Below are 23168 nucleotides of genomic sequence, written 5' to 3' on the forward strand. Positions count from 1 at the left end.
CAAGATTGGCTTGGTTTCTGTAGGAGAAAAGAAGCTGCCCCAAGGGAAGGAGTTTAACCTATGCAAGAGTAAGGAGTAATACAATCATAATGTTTACCAATACGGCCATTACATTAAACCATTGTTTTTACTGATTTTTTTCACATGTCAATTCAATTTTCTGAATTAACACATTGAAAATTGATTTTCAGGAACTTAAAAGTAGTTGTCAAATCTCCAATTCATTAAGTATGCTGAATGGTTTTCCTTTCAAAAGAAAAACAATGTGTAAATGACTTAACAGTTTGTTTAGTAATCCTTTTGGCATATGGTATGAAGGCAAAATGCAGTTTGATTCATGATCAGTTTTAATCAACATTACACCGGCATCAGACAGAAAATGCATAGTTCTTACAGGAAAGCAAAATCATGTTTAGAGTAGGCTAACATCTTGTAGTGAGCACAATGAACCGAACTGTGACAAGCAATTCTGTTCTCTTGGGTAGAGAATTCCTTTAACAAATGTTGATTTATTTAAGCGATACTTTGCAATTGGGAATCAGCCGATTAAAAAGTCTGTATTAATTCTAGTCATATTTTAAATAAGAATAACTTAAAATATTCTTCAAATGTTGCTTTAAAACTGTTACTAATATTAATGCAGTTATTGAGTAGAAGTGTGGGTTCAAGCTGGGCGATAAGTGAGCACCTCTCAGGTATGGGAAAAATCTGGGCCCTTAAAAAAAAAAAAAAGATGGAGAAAAGTACATTAGTTAGTGTTTTTTTTTTTTTTTTTTTTTTTTTTTTAATTCCTCTGCTCTACTTCATGCTGAGAGACTTCACTACCATCTCTCCCATCCCATAATGTTCATCATTACATTATTCAGCACTTTTCTCATATGGTCCAACTCATTCATTCACTCTCTCTCGCTTGCTCTCTCTCTCACCCCCAATCTAATATATAAAGCAGAGTCGATGTATGTTTGTTTGTCCTCCATACAAATCTGCACCGGGCGTCCGATCGCCACCAAACTGGGCATGGGGCTGCTTTGTGAACAGGAGGTGGTCATGGGGTATGTTTGGTTGGGAGAAATGTCCTTGGTCAAGCACAGGACACCTTTTGACCAACACAACGTTCACCACACGTCCACGTACTTATCGACAAGATGGCTGCACGTTGCAACAGACGTTAACAGCGGTGCCATCTAGCGGCATGTTTGGTCTCTGTGCATCCCTCTTTACCAATGTTTCTCAAGTATGAGAAAGCGAACTGCTTTCATTGCGTGAAGGGGAACTGCCGTATGGATGTAAAAAGTGAACAACCCAGTACGCGTGACTGGCTTTCTGTATTTGTGGTGCTATTTGCTTGCTTTCCGACTCACAGTAAGATTTCAGTCTTGGTCTTTGACTGATTGGTGCTATTTGTTCGTTTTCCGACGTATTGTAAATAATGTACATTCATCTCACTCTGGTGCTTATTCCGTACGTAATGCCATGTGACACATTATAATTGTCCTGCTTTTCGCTAATATACCGTATTTTTCGGACCATAAGACGCACCGGACCATAAGACGCACCAGTTTTTAGAGAAGGGAAATGAAGAAAAAAAAGATTCTGATGTCTTAAAACATTTTATGTGCATTAAAACCCAACATCACAGTCATAAACACATGTAATCAACCCTGTAAAGTGAACAGCAGCATTTAGAACCATTATTAACAAATACAGTCAGCAAAAGACAAAATTACTGTAAAACACAATAACGAGAGACTTCAGTAATAAAATAGAATAAAGTTGAACAGTTACGCTCTTTTAGGTTCTGCTTGTTTTATGAGAACCCCAAGAACTCCTCATCGCTAGAGTCAGAATCTAGGCGAGACACTCTTAACTCTTTTAGGGCTAATTTTTTTTTTGTTTCTTTTCTCCCAGGGCTGAATATTTTTCCAAAAACTAACATTTTTTAAAAAAGAACACAAAGCAATTGTTTAACATATCAAATCAACAAAAAATATTTACTTTTGACAAATGTTACTGTCTTGCATGTTGTATGAGCCTGAATTCTCTATGTGTTGTTTTGATGCCTATTTTTCAATTGTCTGTTGCTGCATTTTCTAACATATATTGTTAGTGTGTACTGTAGAGAGAGACAAGTCACCCATTTGCCATCGTGCCATGCCACTGCCACCAAGTTTTCTGCCTGCATGAAAACCGTATTGTCACCTCTTTTCATCTTCTGAAACTTTATGTATGGCATTATAGCCTGGCTCACCCCATGGGATTTGCTTCTGTTTATTACAGAAGTGAATAAAACTTTGCAGCAGCACGTACCTAAGCCACCAGGGGACAAAACACGTTTGGACCAATGCTCCCTGAAGTTATATCACCAGTTCTGTCCCATCTCTATTTGTAATGCCACAGCGCGCTTCATCTCGTCTTTCGTTGTGGGTTTCCACTTTGAATAACGAGAATGCGATGCAAACGCAGCCCGCGATTCAAAAAAAATCTCTGCCTACCTGTTTGTCTCGTCTGACAGTAGCTGAAAAGCAGCATCAGGAGAGAGCAGCCTGAAGTACAGCAGCTGGTGATCTGTCGTGTCCAACAGCAAGCCATGCCGTCTTGTAAACTCCGGTAGCCATATCGGCTCTCAACGGATCAATGTATGTGTATTTATCCCACGCGAACCTTGCCGTAGATGCATCGGCTGCGCGAAGGCACTCAACTGGCAGCAGATCCGCTCGCGCGGCATCGGCTGGTGTCTGATCAGCTGATGCCTGCTTCTAACTCTCTTGCTCGATCTCCTGATCACTGCCAATAAAGTCCGATTCTGAAAAATCAAGAGTCCGACTCCGCGGTAATGCGCAAAACAACGTCTGCCAAGTGTTTTCTTTTCTGCACTTGCTTCGCTGCCTTTTCACATGTCGGTGCCATCTTGCCTTTGTTTACATTTCGCAACTCACGCACACGCAATGTTTATTTGCCGAGTCAACGAGTCTAGCATTCCTCCAAGCACAGAGGGAATGCCTGTGACGTGACAGTGAGATTTGTCGCCATTAACATTAACGCCTTCAACCCCTCCTGTCGACAAAAGTCGACATCCGCCCTAAAAGAGTTAATGCAGCTGACCTTCTCTACACCGTCCTGCTTCAGCTGTTTGGCTCGCCTGTTCAGCTCACTGTTCAGCTACACGCGAGCCTGCTCTCCTGCCTGCCTGCCTGCCCGCGCTCTCTCTCTCTCTCTCCTCTCACTTCTTCTCCCCCTTAACCGTCTCGCGCTTCTCTATATATGCGGGGAGGACATGGCAGCTGCAGCCCATCAGCCGCAGGAACAATCATGGATGTGGGCAGTTTCCCACCTGTGCACTTAAGTGAGAAACGCAGACACCGCAGATCGCGGCTCGCAACTGCTACCACGCCCCCTCGCTAAGCTGAGAGCTATACCCACAGCCTGGCTCGTGGCTCGTTACGCGAGCCAATGCTCGCATTTAGATCAGAAATTTTCGCTCATACTTTCCTCGTATTTTGAATTTCTCGTATACAGAGGTGATCGGATCTCGAGGTTCCACTGTATTAGGGTTTCTATTTGTATGCATATTCTTGCGCTTTTACCTTCACTCAGTCATTTCACTTGTCATTTACCTCTATTCGTATTTCACTGGTGTGTGCGGTGGTGGCGCTCGACTCGCAACTCCTGTCCTGCCTCAGCTGGTTTCCCCCACTTCCGGGATTGGAACCAGCGTGAGGCGCACACGTGTTCTCACAGGAGGGAGGTCACATGTGCGCCTCACGCTGGTTCCGATCCCGGAAGCGGGCGGACACCAGCTGAGGCGGATGGGAATCGATGAATGATGATGCATGCAGACTGCAGGATCAAGGAAGGGACCGTCACCGTACACTACACTGTACCAGTTAGAGTCCAGTCCCCTGACTCCAGTGAGCGGTGCGGGCGGGGGCGGGAATGGAGCATTGCAGCCAGCAGGAATGATCATGGAAGCAGGTACGGTACTACTACTACCACGTCTGTACCAGGGCAGCAGCAGCGCCTGACTCCAGTGAGCGGTGCGGGCGGGGGCGGGAATGGAGCATTGCAGCCAGCAGGAATGATCATGGAAGCAGGTACGGTACTACTACTACCACAGGGCAGCAGCAGCGCCTGACTCCAGTGAGCGGGGCGGGCGGCCGCGGCGGGAATGGAGCACAGAGCCGGGCAAGTTGAAAATTTTTTTTTTACAGCACATGTTTAGGCTATATTCGGACCATAAGACGCAGGGACTTTTTCCCCCCAATTCTGGGGGGAAAAAAGTGCGTCTTATGGTCCGAAAAATACGGTACCCATGCCACCAAAAAAATGACATAGCATTAGAAAGTCCACTTCCGATGCCACAAAAAAGTCTATTTCAAAGCCGTCTCAAACATTGCGCAAGACATCAAGATGTTTTCATTCCGCGGATTCCGAATAATTTACCCTTTGATTTCAAACATCTACAATAAGGCTGAAGGACAATCACTCCAAGTTAAAGGCATCAATTTGGAAATTCCATACTTTCACACGGACAACTCTACGTAGCATGTTCTAGAATACGCAATCCTCACAATTTGTTCATTTTCGGAACCCCAAGACAAAACAAAAATATGGTGCATCCAAAGCCTCTAAAATAACCACTTATATTAACTATTACAATAAAATCTCAATCAGAAAAATGTTTGTTTGATTTCTATGTTCTGTTTCTTTCATTTGGGAAATTCACCAGTTATAGATTCCCGGGCAACGCCAGGTACTCCTTCTAGTTATAAATAAACATGGCTAACATTACATTTTAGTCTATTATAAAAAAAAAAATCTTGCAACGAGACGTGATGTTCTGAAGAGAGACTGAGACACTTCAGAGAGGCAGAGACACTTTCACTTCCCGTGACACGGTCAAGTCACGTCATACTGACATCCATTAGAAGTATGTTCCCGTGAGACGGTGACCTAGGCAAGGAAAGTAATAATCAGCCGGAACAAGTGGAATTGAAAACCATGCAGGTCCAAAGTAAAAGACACAGCAGAACTTCATAAAGATGTTCAAAAACTTTGGCGTCATACACATGCAGAGCAGGTTACAGATTATGACTGCAGTGGAATTCGAAAGGCTCACAAAAAACCTTGCTGCATTCACATGCAGAACAAGTTCAAAAATATGACAGTACTAAAATTTGAAATTGTCAACAACAAGACACTACAAATCGCATTCGTGCAAACAAACGGAAATTATTACTATGTGAAATAATGGAACAGCAAAAAGAGATTGAATATATGGACATAGGTGATATGTCGGAAGTATGTAGATATTGTAAGGCTTTAAAGTTTAAGTCGGAGACTTGTAGATTGTCTATTTTGTGTTGCCATCAGGGAAAAGTACAGCTGCTTCCCAATGAAGAGGCGTTTCCGCAAGAATTAAAAAGATTTGTTGTTTGGTGAAAGTGAAACCAACAAACACTACAGGCAAAATATACGCATCAACAATAATCGTTTCGCGTTAGCATCATTCAATGCACAAAACGTTGATTTACTCTAGTGCTGGGAGGTATACTGGTTCATACCGAAAACCGTTTTTTATTTTTACTATGATATGGATTTTTCTTATACCGCAACACCGGTTTAAAAAGCCTAAACAACGTTCAGAATGTGGCGCAGCAGGAAACTGTTTAAGGGGGGGGGGCCTTATTCACTGCTACACCGCTAAACATGCATGCAATGGAGTACATGCGTTAGTGGAGGTATTGAGCGGTGAAAATGGACAGAGAACATTCCAAAACTGAAGCTGTAGCAGATGATAACTTTGAACATAATGACACAGGAGAACTTTTGCCGAAAAAAGGAGCCGTGTCTGTTGTCTGGATATACTTTGGTTTTAAAAGGTCGGCTGTGGACCATTATTATGTTCAAATGTGTGAATACTGTTTCTATACTATTCAAATGTGTGAATACTGTTTCTATACTACTGGATAATACTGCAAGCCAAGTTGCACTTTATTTTTTTTCCCCCCAACAATACCTGAATACTGTGTAACGCACCTGGGTACTGTACTAGTGTGGCGATGCTGGTCCCCTACAGACTCCCTCTTTCCACATGGGAGTCTGTTGAACCACCACCGTCGATAGTTATGACCGAGATGAGCTGACAAATGAGGACAAATCTCATTGAAGCCAGGGGATGATGGACAGTGCTCAAGTGCTTTTATTAAAAACAGTCTAAAGTAAAACCAAAAGTGTCCATTGTGCAGTGTTCAAAAAAAAAATTTAAAAAAAAATAATACAGTACCCAAATAAATATCAAATCCATAAAACCAGTAAAACGTGGGGATAAAATCTATAATAAATAAATCCATTAAAATAGAGGTTAAAATGCTGTCTCTCCTCACCTGATTGCAGCCCACCACCTTCTGTCTCCCTGGCTCACCCATCATTGGCATTGCCAGCGGAACCTCTGCAGTACGAACTCCTTTCTGCCAACCCCCGTCTTGGCTGCCGCCACACTGCGCAGCCAGACCGTCCGAGGTCGGTAGACCTCCCGTCTTCCTTCGTGCTCACTCCGTCGCTCCTCGAATCCATTGGGAGGTCTTACATCTCGTGCACCCCACTCTACATGCTTAGTCAGTGGGGCGAACCAACCACTACAGTGCCTCAGCCTGCGCTCCCTCACGGAGCCCCAACTTGTGTTCCCTTCTCCTTCCTGGTGTCTGGATCGTCTCCCATTACTGCCTTTTCCCTTGTTTAACCTCCTTCTGTCCTATCTTATCTTTTATTTCTTCCCCCTATCCTGCTGGCCCATAAATATACGTCTCCGTGGGCGCAGCTCTTTAATCACACGTCGCAGGAAGCCAATGAAGCAATCGAGAATGATCGCACCCGCACATGCAGGTGCAACTCACCCCAATTACCTCATCAACTCCCCGCGGTCATGCAATCACGCCCACGGAGATGGACACTGCTAACTGGATTTAAAAAAAACTGTCCATATTTGGTTTTTTTTGAAGCCGCAGACCCGCTATACCACAAATAGCATTATAAATGCAAGTTGCAGTTTTATTATTTATGTATATAGCTTAGCTTGAAGCAAGGTTCATATTAATGCAATTTGCCTTAATGATGGTTCAGTTGGTAAAGATGTAATCACCAAGTTGCACTTGTTTTATTTTATTTTTATTTGGTGAATACTGTGTAATGTACCTAGGCTTGAAGCCTTGAAGTAATAGTATTATTACTGGAAGTTGCACTATTATTTATTTTATTGTTATTATTTATTAGTTTAAATATGCAGTTTAATGATGGTAAAGTTGTTTAAAAGGTCACTTTAATGTGTCAGTGGACAGAGATTAACATTAACAGAAAGTATAGTTGGTTTACAAAAAATATTTACTACTTATTCCTTTTCTAAGACATGTTCAGTGCAATACAACTTTTGACAAGCACCTCTGGATATTTTACTAAGTCTAAATGCCTCTTTGGATGGTTGAAAATATGTTTTCAAAACTATAGTTTAAGTTGTTTGCAAAATTTGTTCAATAAAAAAGGTTCTATATTTTGACTGCAACTGTCATGCAATGTGATTCCTTCTCTTCATTAGTGCCACCCCCTTGAAAACTATCACTTTATGGGGCCATGCAAACCTGTATTAATACTTGTGCGCACATTAAAATGTTTTTTTGTACAATGTACAGTTCTCATGACAGTGGAATAGGTTATTCTTAGCCAGTCTACTGCAGTGGAAAATGTGGTTAACATCCACTCATGCATGGGAAAAAAATACAGTTGAATACAGTGAAACCGGTATAATTATGAAAAATACCATGATATAGAATTTTGGTTATACCACCCAACACTAATTTACACAATAATGGACCATATTCTATGAGAATCTGTGTTCCCACAACAATTACAGCTATGACAAGTTTAATTTCGGAAAAAAAAAAAAAAACACACACACAATTTGGTCAGGTGTATCTTCATGATCACGGAGAAGTAATGCAACATAGCATCGAAACAGTTAAACAATCCGACGTAATAGGTATTATACAGCCAATAATGGATACAAATCCATACATCGAAACGTATCGCACTTTGCATGAGATTTACCAGCAACACACAGACAAAGACATTTTCTTGGATGTCTATATGAATCCAAAAGATCACAGTCGCATTTATAATAAACCCACATGTGACAAATTGTCAGTGATAATACTTTCGAAACACTGAGATATCAAAGAAAGAGTAGATATTCGTGTATATCCAAAAGCAAAGCACGCTTCGTCATTTATGTCAAATACATCACCACATGCTGACCCTTTACCTTTGAGTTTCCCAAATGGAGAAACAGGATGGAAGTACAATATAAAACACATTCAGCAAAACAAATTACACCCACATAATATTTCAAGTCAAAAGTAGCAGTACGTTCCCATGTATTTAAACCACTTCTATCTTCTCAATGTCTATCGCAACATTACATTATTAATACATATGTAAAAGTCGCAGTTCACTGTCTCTTCTTTATTAAATCGAATCAAGCTAAACTTAGAATGGAACATATGCAAGGTCTCATTGATCACGTTCAAAATTCAAATATCAATAGTTCAGACAAATTCAAAATTGGTACAGCAGTAATATTACCATCATCATATCAAGGTAGTCCAAGAGCACTGCAACAGTTATATCATGATGCAATGGCAATATCCAGAACTACCGGACAGACAGATTTATTTCTTACAATGACGTGCAATCCACAATGGCCAGAAATACACAGCTTCTCGAGAACAATGCCACCTGCTACATTGGTTCTGGATATTCCCAGTTTCATAAGTAGATAAGTAAGTAACCACCATTTCCATTGCAGACCATGGTTACTGGCTTCCACCTGTGCTCAACTGTAATCAGTGTGATTGTGAAGCATAAAAATAGCTGTTCCTGGAGCATTCCCTTGCTTGGTAGTGCAACTGACAGCAAAAAACTGACTATGGGCTTTAAGCCACTTTCAAAATATCTCAGGGATAGAGTTGTGGACAGACATAAGGCAGGAGATGGATACAGTGGTGGTAAGTGTTTGGTACTACTAGGACCCTCCCTGGATCTGGCCGTCTCTCCAAGCTGGATGAAAGAGAAAGGAGGAAACTGGTAAGAGAGGCTACCAAGAGGCCAATGGCCACTTTGAAGGAATTGTGGCTTATTCAGGAGGGTTACCAGAATGCACCTTAAAGATTCTAATGCCAAGTGGAAAAAGGTCTTATGGTCAGATGAGACTGAAATCGAACTATCTGACCTCAATACCAAACGGTACACCTGGCGGAAATCCAATGCAGCTCACCATCCATAACATACCATACCTACCGTAAAGCATGGCGTTGTGGGGGTGTTTCTCTGCTGCAGGGCCTGGGGCTCTCGTTAGTGTAGAAGGAAAAATGGATGGGGCAAAATACTGTCAAATTCTTGAGGAAAACCTGCTACCCTCTGCAAGAAAGTCGAAGATGGGCAGAATGTTCACCTTTCAACACGACAACAACCTGAAGCACACAGCAAAATTAACCACACAGTGGCTGAAGGAGGAAAAAGTGAATGTCCTTGTGTGGCCCAGTCAGAGCCCAGATCTAAATCCCATTGAAAATATGTGGAAAGATTTGAAGATAGCAGTCCACCAACGCTCACCATCCAATTTGATTGAACGTGAACAATTCTGTAAAGAAGAGTGGGTAAATATTGCTCAATCTAGATGTGTAAATCTGATGGAGAAGTACCCCAACAGACTCAAGGCTGTCATTAAAGCAAAAGGTGGTTCAACAAAATATTGACGTTGGGGGGGTGATCCTTTATTCATTTTAGTATGTCTTGTTTTTGATTTTTTTTTATAATTTTTCTGAACTGTAGCTGTGATATCTTTCACTTGGATGTTATAGGTTGCATTGAGTAAGTAAAGCTGGGAAGAAATATTTTGTGTGTGTGTTTTCGTTTAAGGCTGTAAAGCAAAAAAAAAATGGGAATATTTTGAAGAGGATGATTATTTTCTATACCCACTATAAATAGGTTTTGACGAAATTTATTTTAGCAGTCCAGTTTAATATGGGAACAGTCCTTTACCATTTGTTAGACTATTTGGTACTCTTGAAAATGCACAAAAGCAAAAATTTATGTAGTGATAACAAGACAGCTAACAGTTATTGTGACTTTCCCTCAAGGCCTCACCCATTCACTATGCATTTTATTTATCTCAAACAAGTGTGTTTGTGTCCATGTAACCATGTATATTTTTGTTTTCTTTTTCAAGGTCTAACTGCACATTTTATTTTCAGGATGTCTGACTTACTAGGATGTCAGACTTCCCAGACTGCGGCCACAGCTAAAAATGGCGCAAACTGTATTCGCAAACAAAGTTCAAATAAACTTTAGTAACCATAACTGACTCTTTCATAAGCGTTTAATTCTGTACTTGTAAACACTGCAAATATATGCCCTGAAAAAATGTAATCCATGGCTAATCTTATGTTTTTGTGGGTTACAAATTTACAGTTGAAGTCAGAAGTTTACATACACTTTGAACGAATTCTTTAAAACTCCCTTTATAAACCCTTCACAGATTTTATACTAACTAACTACAAATTTGACATATAATTTAAGACATCTACTTAGTGCAGGGCAAAAGTATTCTTCCCCACAATGTTCATAGACAAATTATTTAACTTTTTATTGACTACTAGCCGTTCCCTGCATCTATGTCCACGTAGTAGTGAAACTGTAAAAATCAATAAACAAAAAGGTATTGCTAGCTAAGCGGAGGTTAAGTTACACTCAAAAACACAGAGGTAGACCGACTCCCCACTCCTGACTACACGCTTCCCCCTCCCCTCGACCCGCAGCCTCTGTCTCAGATTAGCGCGAATATATCACTCCTGCAAGTGAACTACGATTGTTAATGCGATGAGAGAAGTTGCAAAATCAACCGTTAAGTATTTCTCTCATTCGCTGGTTAAGCGGATGCAAGATATGCCCCAAGGCTGGCATGTGAGTGAGGAGGACCCCGCCACCCCTCCCACTGTGAGAGGGACTTTAAAGTCACAGTACTTACGGGCAACTTCAGAACACAGCAAGAGAGAAAAGAATGGGAAGTCAAACTCATGCTAAAATGTAACAAATTACAACATGTTTTGAATAGAGAGAAGAGTTTTATGGCCAGATATGAGGATTGTTTTCATCTCTCGGACTGACACAAACAACCTGTCTACAGACCCACATTGTATTGAAAAACTCATCAGAAACTTCAAAAGACTTTGTTGGACAGTTATCTTATCCAAGGATCTTGACCATACATTGTTCTCTCTTGCTAAATGAATCTTAGCCTGAAGAGGTCTACTAATATTTTACATTTAAGATGTCTCACTTAAAGGTTTTCCAATGTTATTTGTCAGTTTCTGTATTACATCTTGGATAGATAGGATAGATAGATATTTTATTAATCCCAAGGGGAAATTCACATACTCCAGCAGCACCTTACTGATACAAAAAACAATATTAAAGATTGATAATAATGCAGGTAAAAACAGACAACTTTATATAATGTTAACGTTTACCCCCCGGGTGGAATTGAAGAGTCGCATAGTTTGGGGGAGGAGCAATCTCCTCAGTCTGTCACTGAAGCTGCTCCTCTGTCTAGAGATGACACTGTTTAGTGGATGCAGTGGATTCTCCATAATTGATAGGAGCATGCTGAGCGCCTGTTGCTCTGCCACAGATGTCAAACTGTCTAGCTCCATGCCAACAATAGAGCCTGCCTTCCTCACCAGTTTGTCCAGGCGTGAGGCGTCTTTCTTCTTAATGCTGCCTCCCCAGCACACCACCGTGTAGAAGAGGGCGCTCGCCACAACGGTCTGATAGAACATCTGCAGCATCTTATTGCAGATGTTGAAGGACACCAGCCTTCTAAGGAAGTATAACCGGCTCTGTCCTTTCTTACACAGAGCATCAGTATTGACAGTCAAGTCTAATTTATCATCCAGCTGCACTCCCAGGTATTTATAGGTCTGCACCATCTGCACACAGTCACCTCTGATGATCAAGGGGTCCATGAGGGGTCTGGGCCTCCTAAAATCCACCACCAGCTCCTTGGTTTTGCTGGTGTTCAGGTGTAGGTGGTTTGAGTCGCACCATTTAACAAAGTCATTGATTAGGTCCCTATACTCCTCCTCCTGCAGCCCACAATAGCAGTGTCATCAGCGAACTTTTGCATGTGGCAGGACTCCGAGTTGTGTTGGAAGTCCAATGTATATAGGCTGAACAGGATCGGAGAAAGTACAGTCCCTTGTGGCGCTCCTGTGTTGCTGACCACAATGTCAGACGTGTAGTTCCCAAGACGCACATACTGAGGTCTGTCTTTAAGAATCTTGCCTGAAGAAGTGGCCTGAGTTGCCTCAAAAGCTTTCATATTATAATCTGTTTAGTTTGCCAAAAAAAAGTGTCATTTTGCTCGACTTCTCACTACATTCATAAAGGCTAACATAGTACAACACCATAGTACTATAAATAATTACGTGTAAAAGTACAATGATTATATATATTACCAGTAACGGCACACTGCACGATAACGTGCAGTGAATATACTTGACTTGAGCATGCATAGTTTTCATACTCTCTTTATGTTTAGCATTTGTTTGCTTGATGCGCTTGCTGCTTCCTGAGCAGCTCTTTTTTTCTCCACCCTAGCAGCCCACTTGTCTTTTGTCGGCATCTTTTTGCGTTAAAACTGATTAAATCAGTGTTTGTGTTGCAATTACTTAGTATGTTTTCATTAATTTTTCACTTAAGCTGGCACTTACGTCTTCAATCTGCCTCAAGAATGATTTAAGATACGAAGAGGTAGGGGAAGCAACAGTGAAGGTGGTAGGGATGAAAACAACGCCTGTACACATGCGCCACACGGCCACCCTGCTAGCCGCTGCCGAGAGTTGATTCTACAATAAAATAAAAGGAGGAATAACCTTGGCGGTCAATCATCACACCGAAAGTGGATAGTAGACATCACCTAGTATATGTGTACCAAATTTCAGGTCAATAGGTCAAATGGTTTGCGAGCTACAGGTGATTCAAACTCCTGGACAGACAAACAAACGGCCACGGTAGCGTATTATATATAAAGATATATATATATATTTGGGACCACCAACAGGACAACACGGCGAAGTGCGTCTAGAAGCATGATTGCCGAGTCTGTGGAAGATTGCTTGTCCATTGCTGGAGCAACAGCAGGCTCACAACGGTACAGTGGAGCGCCGAGGAAGCAAATCCAAGCCGATCACTGTCACTCTATAATTGAGTGATGTAAGGAACATTATAATTACAGGGAAAAGTATGACTTGGTTACAACCCTTCCTATCTGCTGTGTCTGTGTATAGAAGAGTGGTAGATCCCGTTTCAATAAATAACCATGCAGTTCCTGTTTCAAGCTGAATAATGCTGGATTTGCTAAAGTACTGAGACTCAGCCTTGTGTTTATGGGTACAAGACAAGGACTCACACGTCACATGGTACCAGGAGTGGGGTCCTGGCACCGATGGATCCCGAAGAAGTACAGCAACCCCTGGAGCAAGATAAGTCTCCGACAGCCACCCCTGCCCTGGCACGGTCACAAGACGTGCTGCCGAAGATGGCTCCCTCAGATGACCTTGAGTGTTTCCTATTTTGCTTTGAAAGCACAGCAACATTGATGCACTCAGAAAGGGGAGCCTGGGCAGCCGTTTTGGCCCTGTTTTTAACCGGAGAAGACCTCCAAGCTGTACAAAATCACCCTCCTTCACACAGCTGTAAGCCAAGTGATAAAGGGGCGCCAGTTTCTCTGTGGCATATTGATCCAGATCACCCTGTATAAGGACCGATCCAAGGCTTAGTGGACCTGAATCAAAGCTGGATCTGCAGAGACCCTTTCGAGTGCACCGTGGAGCTCGCTATTGATGCAGTCCTGTCAGGGACAGACGAGAGCCTTTGTGATGAAATGCTACGGAACGATGTTCACTAGCTGCTGAATTTGACCCGCAGACTGGAGGGCACACAAACCACCTGGAAACAACGGGACTACCCAGGCTAGACCCCAATTTCGATCCAGCTAGCACAGACCTCCAGGGTTGCCAGTGCCACAGGTGAGAGACACCATAATGGGAACACCAGAGTGCGGACTGAACACAGCTGCATTCACTGTGATCAACCGGGACATCTGGCTCGGGAGTGCCATCTCCCACCTGTGCAAACCATGACCATCGGTCTGGCCCAAGTACGTGGCTTGCAAGTGTCTCCCAAGATGTAATAGAGACTTTAAAATTGTCCTTCTTTAACGTTGGCCAGACAGGAATTCTCGGCACTGCTGAACTCTGGTAGTGACTTCTGCGTAGTCCGCCGTGACTTACTCCGGCAGACCCCTTATAAGACCACAGACATAGTGAACATCTGCTATATCCATGGGGACATTAAAACATACAAGACTATATTACTCCGTCTGAAATTTAAAGGGAAGAACTTTAAGGTTTAGACTGCCATATCAGACACCTCACCCTGCCCACTCCTGATAGGAAAAAGGAATGCGCTCTTCCCACGGGTCTTGTCCATCTGCAAAACACCTTCCCCTGTAGCGGATAGAGAGGGGCTCGCCACAGACAATGTCAGTTAAGTAACCGGGTTTGAAATTGAACCGGAGTTGTCCTGCGAGGCGAGGGAAAAATCCTCAAGTGAAGACCCAGGACAGCTGGCAAACGTTTCCACGCCATCGTGCGCACCAACAGCCTCCCCAGACCAGAAACTCAATACGTATCCCGTTGGAAACTAAATAGCAATTGGAGGTGAGTGCGATGCTGCATCAGACACGGAGGAAACAGAGACTGCCATCCAGATGGAGTTTGCTCGCCTGCAACAAGCTGCTGATAATTTGGATTTTGCATTCAGACAAGCGCACGGTGCAACAATGCGAAAATTTTAAAATTAAGCAGTTACACTCCACGGTTTATTATCTGCAGACGAATGGCCTGACTGAATGATTTAATAAAGCCCTAAAAAAGATGATTCGGCAGGTAGCCCATGACAATCCAACCTCCTGGGATACGGTAGTGCCTTTCTTCCTGTTTGATGTCTGGGAGGCCCCACAAGCGTCCATTGGGATGAGCCCTTATTTGGCTGGCGACTGCACAGGGTGTTGGGCATTTTTCAGGAAGAATAGACGGGGACTCCCAAGACACCACCTGGGGGGAGGTTTGTTGACCGAGTCATTTCGCTGTAAGAGCAGATTGCCAGATTGTCATCAGCAGCGCGAACAGGAGGCACAAAAATATAATTATGACAAGACGAGTAAACTCCACAAGTTTAAGAAAGGGGATTGCGTACTGGTGTTGATTCCATCTGATCCACATAAATTTCAGGCCGAAAGACAAAGGCCGGCAGTAATAGAAGAGTGTACGTCCCCAGTGAATTATAAGTTAGAGTTTCCAGGTGATGGAAACCCATACCAATTTTGCATATTAATCTTTTAAAGGAGTGGCACGACCGTCACAAAGTCCTGGTCACGGCCACAGCAGTCCCCCAGACCGAGGTCGCCATTGGGCAAGATTTAACTGACACCCAGAAAACAGAATTGCTATCGCTGATCAAGGGGAACTTGGACGTATTTTCGGCAGCACCTGGCCGGACGACGATTGCAGAACACAAGATTATCACTCCACCTGGTGTTACTATACAGGTGTCCCCGTATCGCCTATCAGAGACAAGGAAAGTGATACACAAGGAAGTCTGACAGATTAGGCTTTATTTGGCCAAGCAAAAGCGAATGGCTAAGTCAAATTGTACTACTGTAGTCTCAAAGCCAGACAGTTCAGTTCTGTATTGATTTTAGGCGTCTGAATAATATTTCCAAGTTTCATGCATACCCGATGCTGCGTGTGTATGAGCTGTTGGAAAAGCTCAGGCAGGCTTCATATATCTCCACCCTAGACCTCACAAAGGGTTACTAGCAGGTCCCCTTCGAGGAGTCTAGTTGCAAGAAGACCATGTTCGCCACTCCGGATGGGTTGTTTGAATTTATGGCACTCTCTTTTGGTCTACATGGTGCACCACTGACCTTTCAGCGAATGATGGACCAGATCCTGTGTCCCTATTCCACATACCTAGGTGCCTATCTTGACGATGTGGTAATTTTTAGTAATGACTGGGAGTCTCATCTCATCCACCTTCAGGCGGTGCTTGACAGTTTGCAGCTGGCGGGGTTGACGGCCAACCCTAAGAAGTGCAAGCTGGGTATGATGGAAACTAGGGAATCCATTCCCGGGCTCTCGGGATTCCCGGACATTTCCCATTTCCGGGAATGAAACTGCTGGAATTCCCGGCTGAACGGGAATGGCCAAGCTCGCATATATATTGTGTAAAAGTGTAAAAATTGATCAAGAAATAACAGAGTTATAGTTGAAAATAATTAAGGTGGCGCCATTGCTGCAGCTTGCACTTCATCAGACAACAGCTTTGAACAGCAACTTGAAATTGCAATGCGTCAGTCTGTTGCATCCGCATTATCTGTGCCAAGAAACTTGCCATCACAGAATGATGACAAGAAACTGGATACATCAGTAAAAGCTGAAACAGCGGTGTTTCAGAGCAACGGTAAGTGCGGGTGTTGTTTAGAACAAGCATATCAGTATCTGATGACTGTGCCAACTACTTCAGTGGAGGCAGAGCATGCTTTCTCAGTGGCTGGCGTACTCTGCACGAAGGTGCGCTCTCGCCTGGAAGACCGCACACTCGACACATTGTGCTTTCTACGCTTTTATTACCGCAACTAACTAGATACACTGCGGTGGATTGGCACCGTGCCCAGGATTGGTTCCTGCCTTGTGCCCTGTGTTGGCTGGGATTGGCTCCAGCAGACTCCCGTGACCCTGTGTTCGGATTCAGCGGGTTGGAAAATGGATGGATGGATAACTAGATACATGTACTTATATGACAGCATGAACTGCTTGTAGCTAAGGTTAGTCTTTTATTGGTGTCAACATATTGCAGTAGTTTTATTACAAACTAGCCAACTCGCGACGCATAATTATTTATTAATGTGCGAATACTTCCTGAAAGACACAATTGTCTAAATGGGGTGGGTTTGAGGATATGACTGTGAATGAATGAAAAGATGGAACTCTGGAGAGAGCAACATACAATTGTCTGTGACTGAAAACAGGCTCTGTCTTGTGTCTTGCCTGCCATGGTCGGCTGCCTTAGTGAATTATATATATAGATAGAAGATTATACCATAGAATGCACAGCATAATAGTAAACTTAATGTAAAAACATTGAATAACACTGAGAAAACCTTGAACAACAGAGAAAACTTAACACTGCAAGAGTTTGCGCTATAGTGCTACAAACCGCCCTGTAAAAACACTCTTTTAAGCACAGGGAAAAAATGAACATTTGAAAAATCTGTAATTTAATAAACCACCAAGAAAAGTAACATTGCAACAATGCATGCTATGAACTGATCGCTGTAAACAAAAGTGAAAACAAAATCAAGCCCGGTACATTCTTTAACTGCCTTCTCTGCCGTATGCGTCCAGACCCCTCTCTCTTGCGCGTGTGTCTCTCTTGCGTGTGTGTCTCTCTCGCGCCTGTATATGTGTGTGCGTGCGTGTGTGTGTGTGTCTCTCTCGCACCTGTATGTGTCGCGCTCTCTCTCTCTGGCTTGCTCGCTGCACAGGGAATGTAAAGGGAGAGACCGAATACATGCAGAAATCATCGGCGCGCACGGCTGCTTAGTGAATTGTTGGTGGGCAGGGCACTGTGAGTTGGCGGGCGTGGCTCTGTCTTGAGTCTTGCCTGCCATGGTTGGCTGCTTTAGTGAATTGTTGGTGGGTGGGGCTCGGTGAGTTGGCGGGCGGGGTTCTGTCTTGCATCTTGCCTGCCATGGTCGGCTGCTTTAATGAATTATATATATAGATAAGTGTCGCTCACTCTAAAACTGTTCACATGTGAGATGCTCGTGCACTGTGTCATTCCCGGGAATGACATGCGGGATTGCCGAATCCCTGGGAATGGATTCCCTATTGGAAACCCATTACCTCGGATATTCAATGGGGAAGGGTTTGCTCAAGCCTCAAATGGACAAGGGGGGGGGGGGGTTTGTGTATCTCCATCCCAAAACACAGAGGCAGGTGTGTGCCTTCCTTGGGCTCACAGGGTACTACAGGCGGTTCGTTCCCAATTTTGCACATTGAGCTGTCTCCCACACTGACTTGAAAGAATCGTAGTGTTGCCTGGACCGATGCCTGTGAGAGCTTTCTCACACCTAAAAGCTGCTTTCTCGTTGTTCCTGGTTCTGCAGAATCCAGACTTTCAAATGAATTTATTCTGCAAACAGATGCTAGCGCTTTTGGTTTAGGAGTGGAGCTCTCATAATGTTTTGAGGGGGAAGAACACCCCATCACGTTTCTCCGCAGAAAGCTGCTACCCAGAGAGCGTAATTATTCAACTATTGAAAAGGAGCGCTTGCCAATTAACTGGGAGGTGGAGACCCTTCGTTACTGACTGACTGACCACGCCCCACTGCAATGGTTGTATAAACAGAAGGATACAAACGCCCGGCTCACTCGGTGGTCTATTAGTTTGCAGGCTTTTGCTTTTGATGTTCACTACTGTCCCGGGGCTGCACACACCAAAGCTGACGTTCTCTCCCACTTGGCTGAGCCCGGCTTGGATGCTCGCTTTGCCCACAACCGTGACTTCATCATAATTAGATGACTTATTTAATTATGCATTTTAAATAAGTAAATAAATTATGCATTTAATTATGCATTTTTTCACAATTTATAGACATTTCCATGCGATTATTTTCTTATTAGTAGAGACGCTCAGATCAATCACCTGCCGATCTAAATTGGCCTATTTTCACTACACAAAACACTTGATCAGTGGTTGGTAAAGTGCCTAATCACAAAAAATCTTTTAAGCCCCTGTTTTTCTAGGCTTTATGGTAATTTAGCTCCTTTACGCTCCAGTATTATGGTAATTAAAAAGTTGGGGGTTTTTTTTGTTTTTTTTTAGGTGAACTTCCCGTAGTGCAAACAAAGCAAGTCGAGGCTTGTTTTACAAGAGACAGAGAGATGATTGCAGTACAGGCTTTTACTTTAAAAAAAGTGGAGTAATAAACTGAGAAAAAAGGAATCCGAGAAGTCATCCTGTGCAATTAAACAAATGGAAAGAAAAACGAATTCAGACCTTTTTATGTTGTCCTTTAAATTAAAAAACGGACAAGCTAGTTTTAAGTGCAGTGGCTCATGTTTTTAACTGGAAAAGAAAAAAGACAAATAAGAATTTGAGGGCTGCTGAGTAAACAATAGGCTTGTTAGCCTAACAGAAAAATGTTTATTTTACTTATAAACTTTTTAAGCATGTTTGTTTTGTTAGAACTTATGAATATTTGATACAACTGTGGCTTTTTAAAGATTTCTATTGTGTTTATTTCTTGCTGCGTGTCATACAGTACATATTTTGGTAAGAAACAAGTACTGCATTATGAAAATGGTTATCCATATTTATAATTACACCTCAAGAATTATGAATGTCCAGCTGATACACTGAAGGAAAAAAAACCTGTATAAATATAGCAGATGTATAATTTAACAGTAAAAAAGCTGTAGTGCAATTCATTATTAAAAATTATTAAAACCTACAAGTGCAGGTATATTTACATTTAAGCAGTGTTTAATTGCCAATACCAATTAATTGATTGTGCAATTATATACAAAATAACATTCTGTTAGAGAATGGTGAAAACTGCTTTTTCTTTTATAAGCCTTGTTTCAGGCATATTACAGAAAAGGGGAAAAAATTGGGTGTTACAGCTTGTAATTATGAGAAGCATTTTATTTTCTTTACATCATACTAGCTGTGTAAGCCTGTGCTGTAAAAAGCCCTGGGTCCTAGAAACTATTGAAATCATCCAAAAAAAAAAACTGAAAAGTAGAGATGTCAGGTAATTGAAAGGAAATACTCTGGGCATTTCTTTCCTTGGAGGATTTGTTTTGCCTATGTGCTTGCATAGCGAGGAAAAAGAAAAAGTAAAAGGGATACCGTTTTGCCGATGATAGCAGCTAAGCGTCTTTGTCTTTCTTCTGAGGTTTCGTTTTGCCAAAAGAAGGGGCCTGAGTTGCCTTGAAAGATTGCATATTGTAATCTTTTTAGTTAGCCAATAAAAGGTGTCAAGTTACTTTTACACAAATGGTATTCCATACCATAGTATTATTACTACAATGCTTAGTAATGTAACCACATGACAGAAACAAATACATGGACTACCGTATGAACATTATTCAACTCAAAACCAGTTTTCATCTGTGATAATGTGTGATTAAAGAACTCATTTTAAAGTAAAAGCTGACATTCAAACGTCTAATTTTCTATACAACAATTTATTTCTTATATAGCCCAATATCATGCAAGGAATTACTTAATGGGTAACTTACTTACTTAACAGGGCCTGTTTTTGATAGCCCACCAGTCTCGACTCCCTAAGATTTTACACACTGAAAGGATTCAGCTCCTTCAAACATTACTCTAAGTATATCCCAGAAGGCTTAAATTAAATCTTGTCTTCTAAAAATCTCACTCCATAATAGCTTTTTTTTTTCTTAATTAGGTGACCAAAACTAACAACAGTAGCGTGGAAAAGGCCCTACATGCATTGTATAATTTAAGAATAAGGTCCCATGTGTCAAAGAATGTTTGATAACAGCATATGCCATTAGTCTCATTTGTTGCATCAATACACTGTCAGGATTTTGAACAGTGACAAGTTTACAATAACATTAGACTATTTCTCATTAGATGTATAAATGTCAAAGTTTCTGAAATGAACATTCTTGAGCAGGAAAGGCCACTTATGTGAATCCAAACATGAAGGATTGTCATTGTGGTGCACTCATGTTGCATATTTAATAAAGTAAACAAAGTTCAAATCAACTACAGCACCTGTTACTAGTTTTTTTTTTTATAAAAAATGTCCAAGTACTTTTTACAGTTCATGATTCTGATCTTATCCAAGACCACATAACAGACCTATTCAAAACAGCCACAGGTGGTTATACTGTATATGTAGGCTGCTCACGAGAAAAGTCATCTTTCAAGGAATGCTTCCCATCAGCCAATTGAAACAGGAGTGGGCACTGGACTATAGATTCTGTGACCCCAAAGATGACACAAGTTCCTGCAATTTTAAACAGTGTTCTATGAATAGTGCTTTGTCTCTCAAAACAACTAATTCTGTGTGTAGAGGCAAGATACATTTGTGTAGCCTACCAGGCAGGTTTATCACATTTGCAAGGACTTTGAACATCCTAATTATTTCCCTTATTGGTAATAATGATATACTTAGGTTGAGTTCTTTTGGAAATGCCTTAAACGATGACAGTGAACAATCATGTGTCTTATTTGACATGCAAGTTAACTTTCATGATAAATGATGAATTGATTCTGCAAAAGTTCCATTCCTTTAATTCCATTGTGATGAAAAATAGTGGAGAAAAAAAACACAAAACAGTACAATACATTTCTAATACGAAGCAAACTAACAATATTATTGAAGGTTTATATTTTACTGGTTTATAATGGTTTTCACGGGTGCAAATTAGTAAAAACATTTTCAACTATTATTTTTCAAAACAATTAGGTCTCAGTAACTTATACAGTGTTTCCATTTTTAAAAATAAAACAACTTCTATGACCTGTGCTGTTAACACAACTACGATGAGCATATGTGAATTTAATTATTACCCCATGTGAACTGCGCCTTGAACATTGAAAAGGCGCTATATAAGTAAAACGTATTATTATTATTGGGCTGCCTTCCTTGCGTCCAACATTGTATGCACATCTGCTTCGGCTCCTGTACCAATTTGACAGCAGTACAAGCTGTTAAACTCAGACGTACGACAAAGTGAATGCTCATTCTGTGGGTTGGGCTGCGGAGCAACAACCGCGTGTCTAAGTAAACGAGGAGGAAAACTGGGTACGGTGCGCCCGTCTTGCTACATTTTACGCACCACGTGGGCCGTTTTTCTCCCCAATTTCCCGTCTTGCTACATCATACATAAAGCTGGATAGTTAAAGGGCCCTATAACAACATAACATGAGCCTGAGGCTACAGACCCCGAAGGGATCTGAACACCAGCAAGTCGATCAAGTCTGTCCGGTGGCCTAGAGCACGAGTTCTCCGTCTATGCTACCTGGCAACACGAACTTTAAGAAAACGATTGGTGAAAGCATGTGAACAAGCTTGACACTTTGAGTGCTTTTCTTTTTCTTGACGTGGTTGTGAACAAATTTTGCCAAACTGTTACCCGAGAGTCACAGTGCCACTTCCTCTCGGAGTCTGAAAGCTTAATGTGTATTTATGCTAACGCTCCGGCATGCACAGCTGGGATATGCAAACCCTTTAGCAGTCAGCTCCTGCGTCGTGACGTCTGGGACCCTGCTACAGTCACCTGAAAACATGACAAGGCCCTAACCGGGGACTATCCCAGTGCCCTCGGCCGCAGAGACGCACGCATACGCGTCTACTACCAAGAGACCACGCTCAAGAAAAGAAGATGCACGTTTGTTTAATTCCCCCCTTCTAAAAACAGCTTCAGGAAGCCGGCGGAAGGCAGAGCTGTGATCGACATACTCACCTTGGACTCTCCGTTGCAAAGGGCCATGGGTAACTTGGTGCGGAACAGAAAGGGCTCGTTGGCGCTGGAGATTTGGACGCCACACAAATGCTCCGTTTCGCGCCGAGCTGCAACAGCGTGTCTTTGCCTTCCCACAATGCCAAACCTACGGCCTGTAAGAAGACAGCGCCTTCACTGGGAGGAGCCATGTGTGCAGGAACTATAGCTGTACATCCATCGCCTTTCGGCAGGGGTGATTCCATTAGCGTGACACCTATAGAATGGAACGCTTTATGGATCCGACCATTTTTTGTTTTTATTTTTAAACAGGGGGGTATCGATTCTGTTAGATTCAAATGATCTGTAACAATGCTGGCCATTGACTGCTAGAAAATAACACTTTTTAGAGCTGTGAACAATGGAATGTGTGTTTAAAGTTCAGTTTTTGTTTTTTGGGAGGAGGCGGAGGCTGCAGATATAGATCCAATGATGACATTCGAAATAATG

General features: G+C 42.1%; 1 protein-coding gene across 1 annotated transcript in view; it reads right to left on the minus strand.

Moving 5' to 3' along the window:
- The window catches only part of gmps (guanine monophosphate synthase), a 101667-nt gene extending 78744 nt beyond the window's left edge, over positions 1 to 22923 (minus strand). Inside the window, exon 1 of the mRNA XM_051922341.1 lies at positions 22683 to 22923. Coding sequence (XP_051778301.1) covers positions 22683 to 22709 — 27 coding nt within the window. The 5' untranslated portion in view covers positions 22710 to 22923. The remainder of the gene's footprint in view (positions 1 to 22682) is intronic.
- Positions 22924 to 23168: the final 245 nt, after the last annotated feature.

This window comes from Erpetoichthys calabaricus, chromosome 2, assembly GCF_900747795.2.
Source record: "Erpetoichthys calabaricus chromosome 2, fErpCal1.3, whole genome shotgun sequence".
In the NCBI taxonomy this organism is placed as follows: domain Eukaryota; kingdom Metazoa; phylum Chordata; class Cladistia; order Polypteriformes; family Polypteridae; genus Erpetoichthys; species Erpetoichthys calabaricus.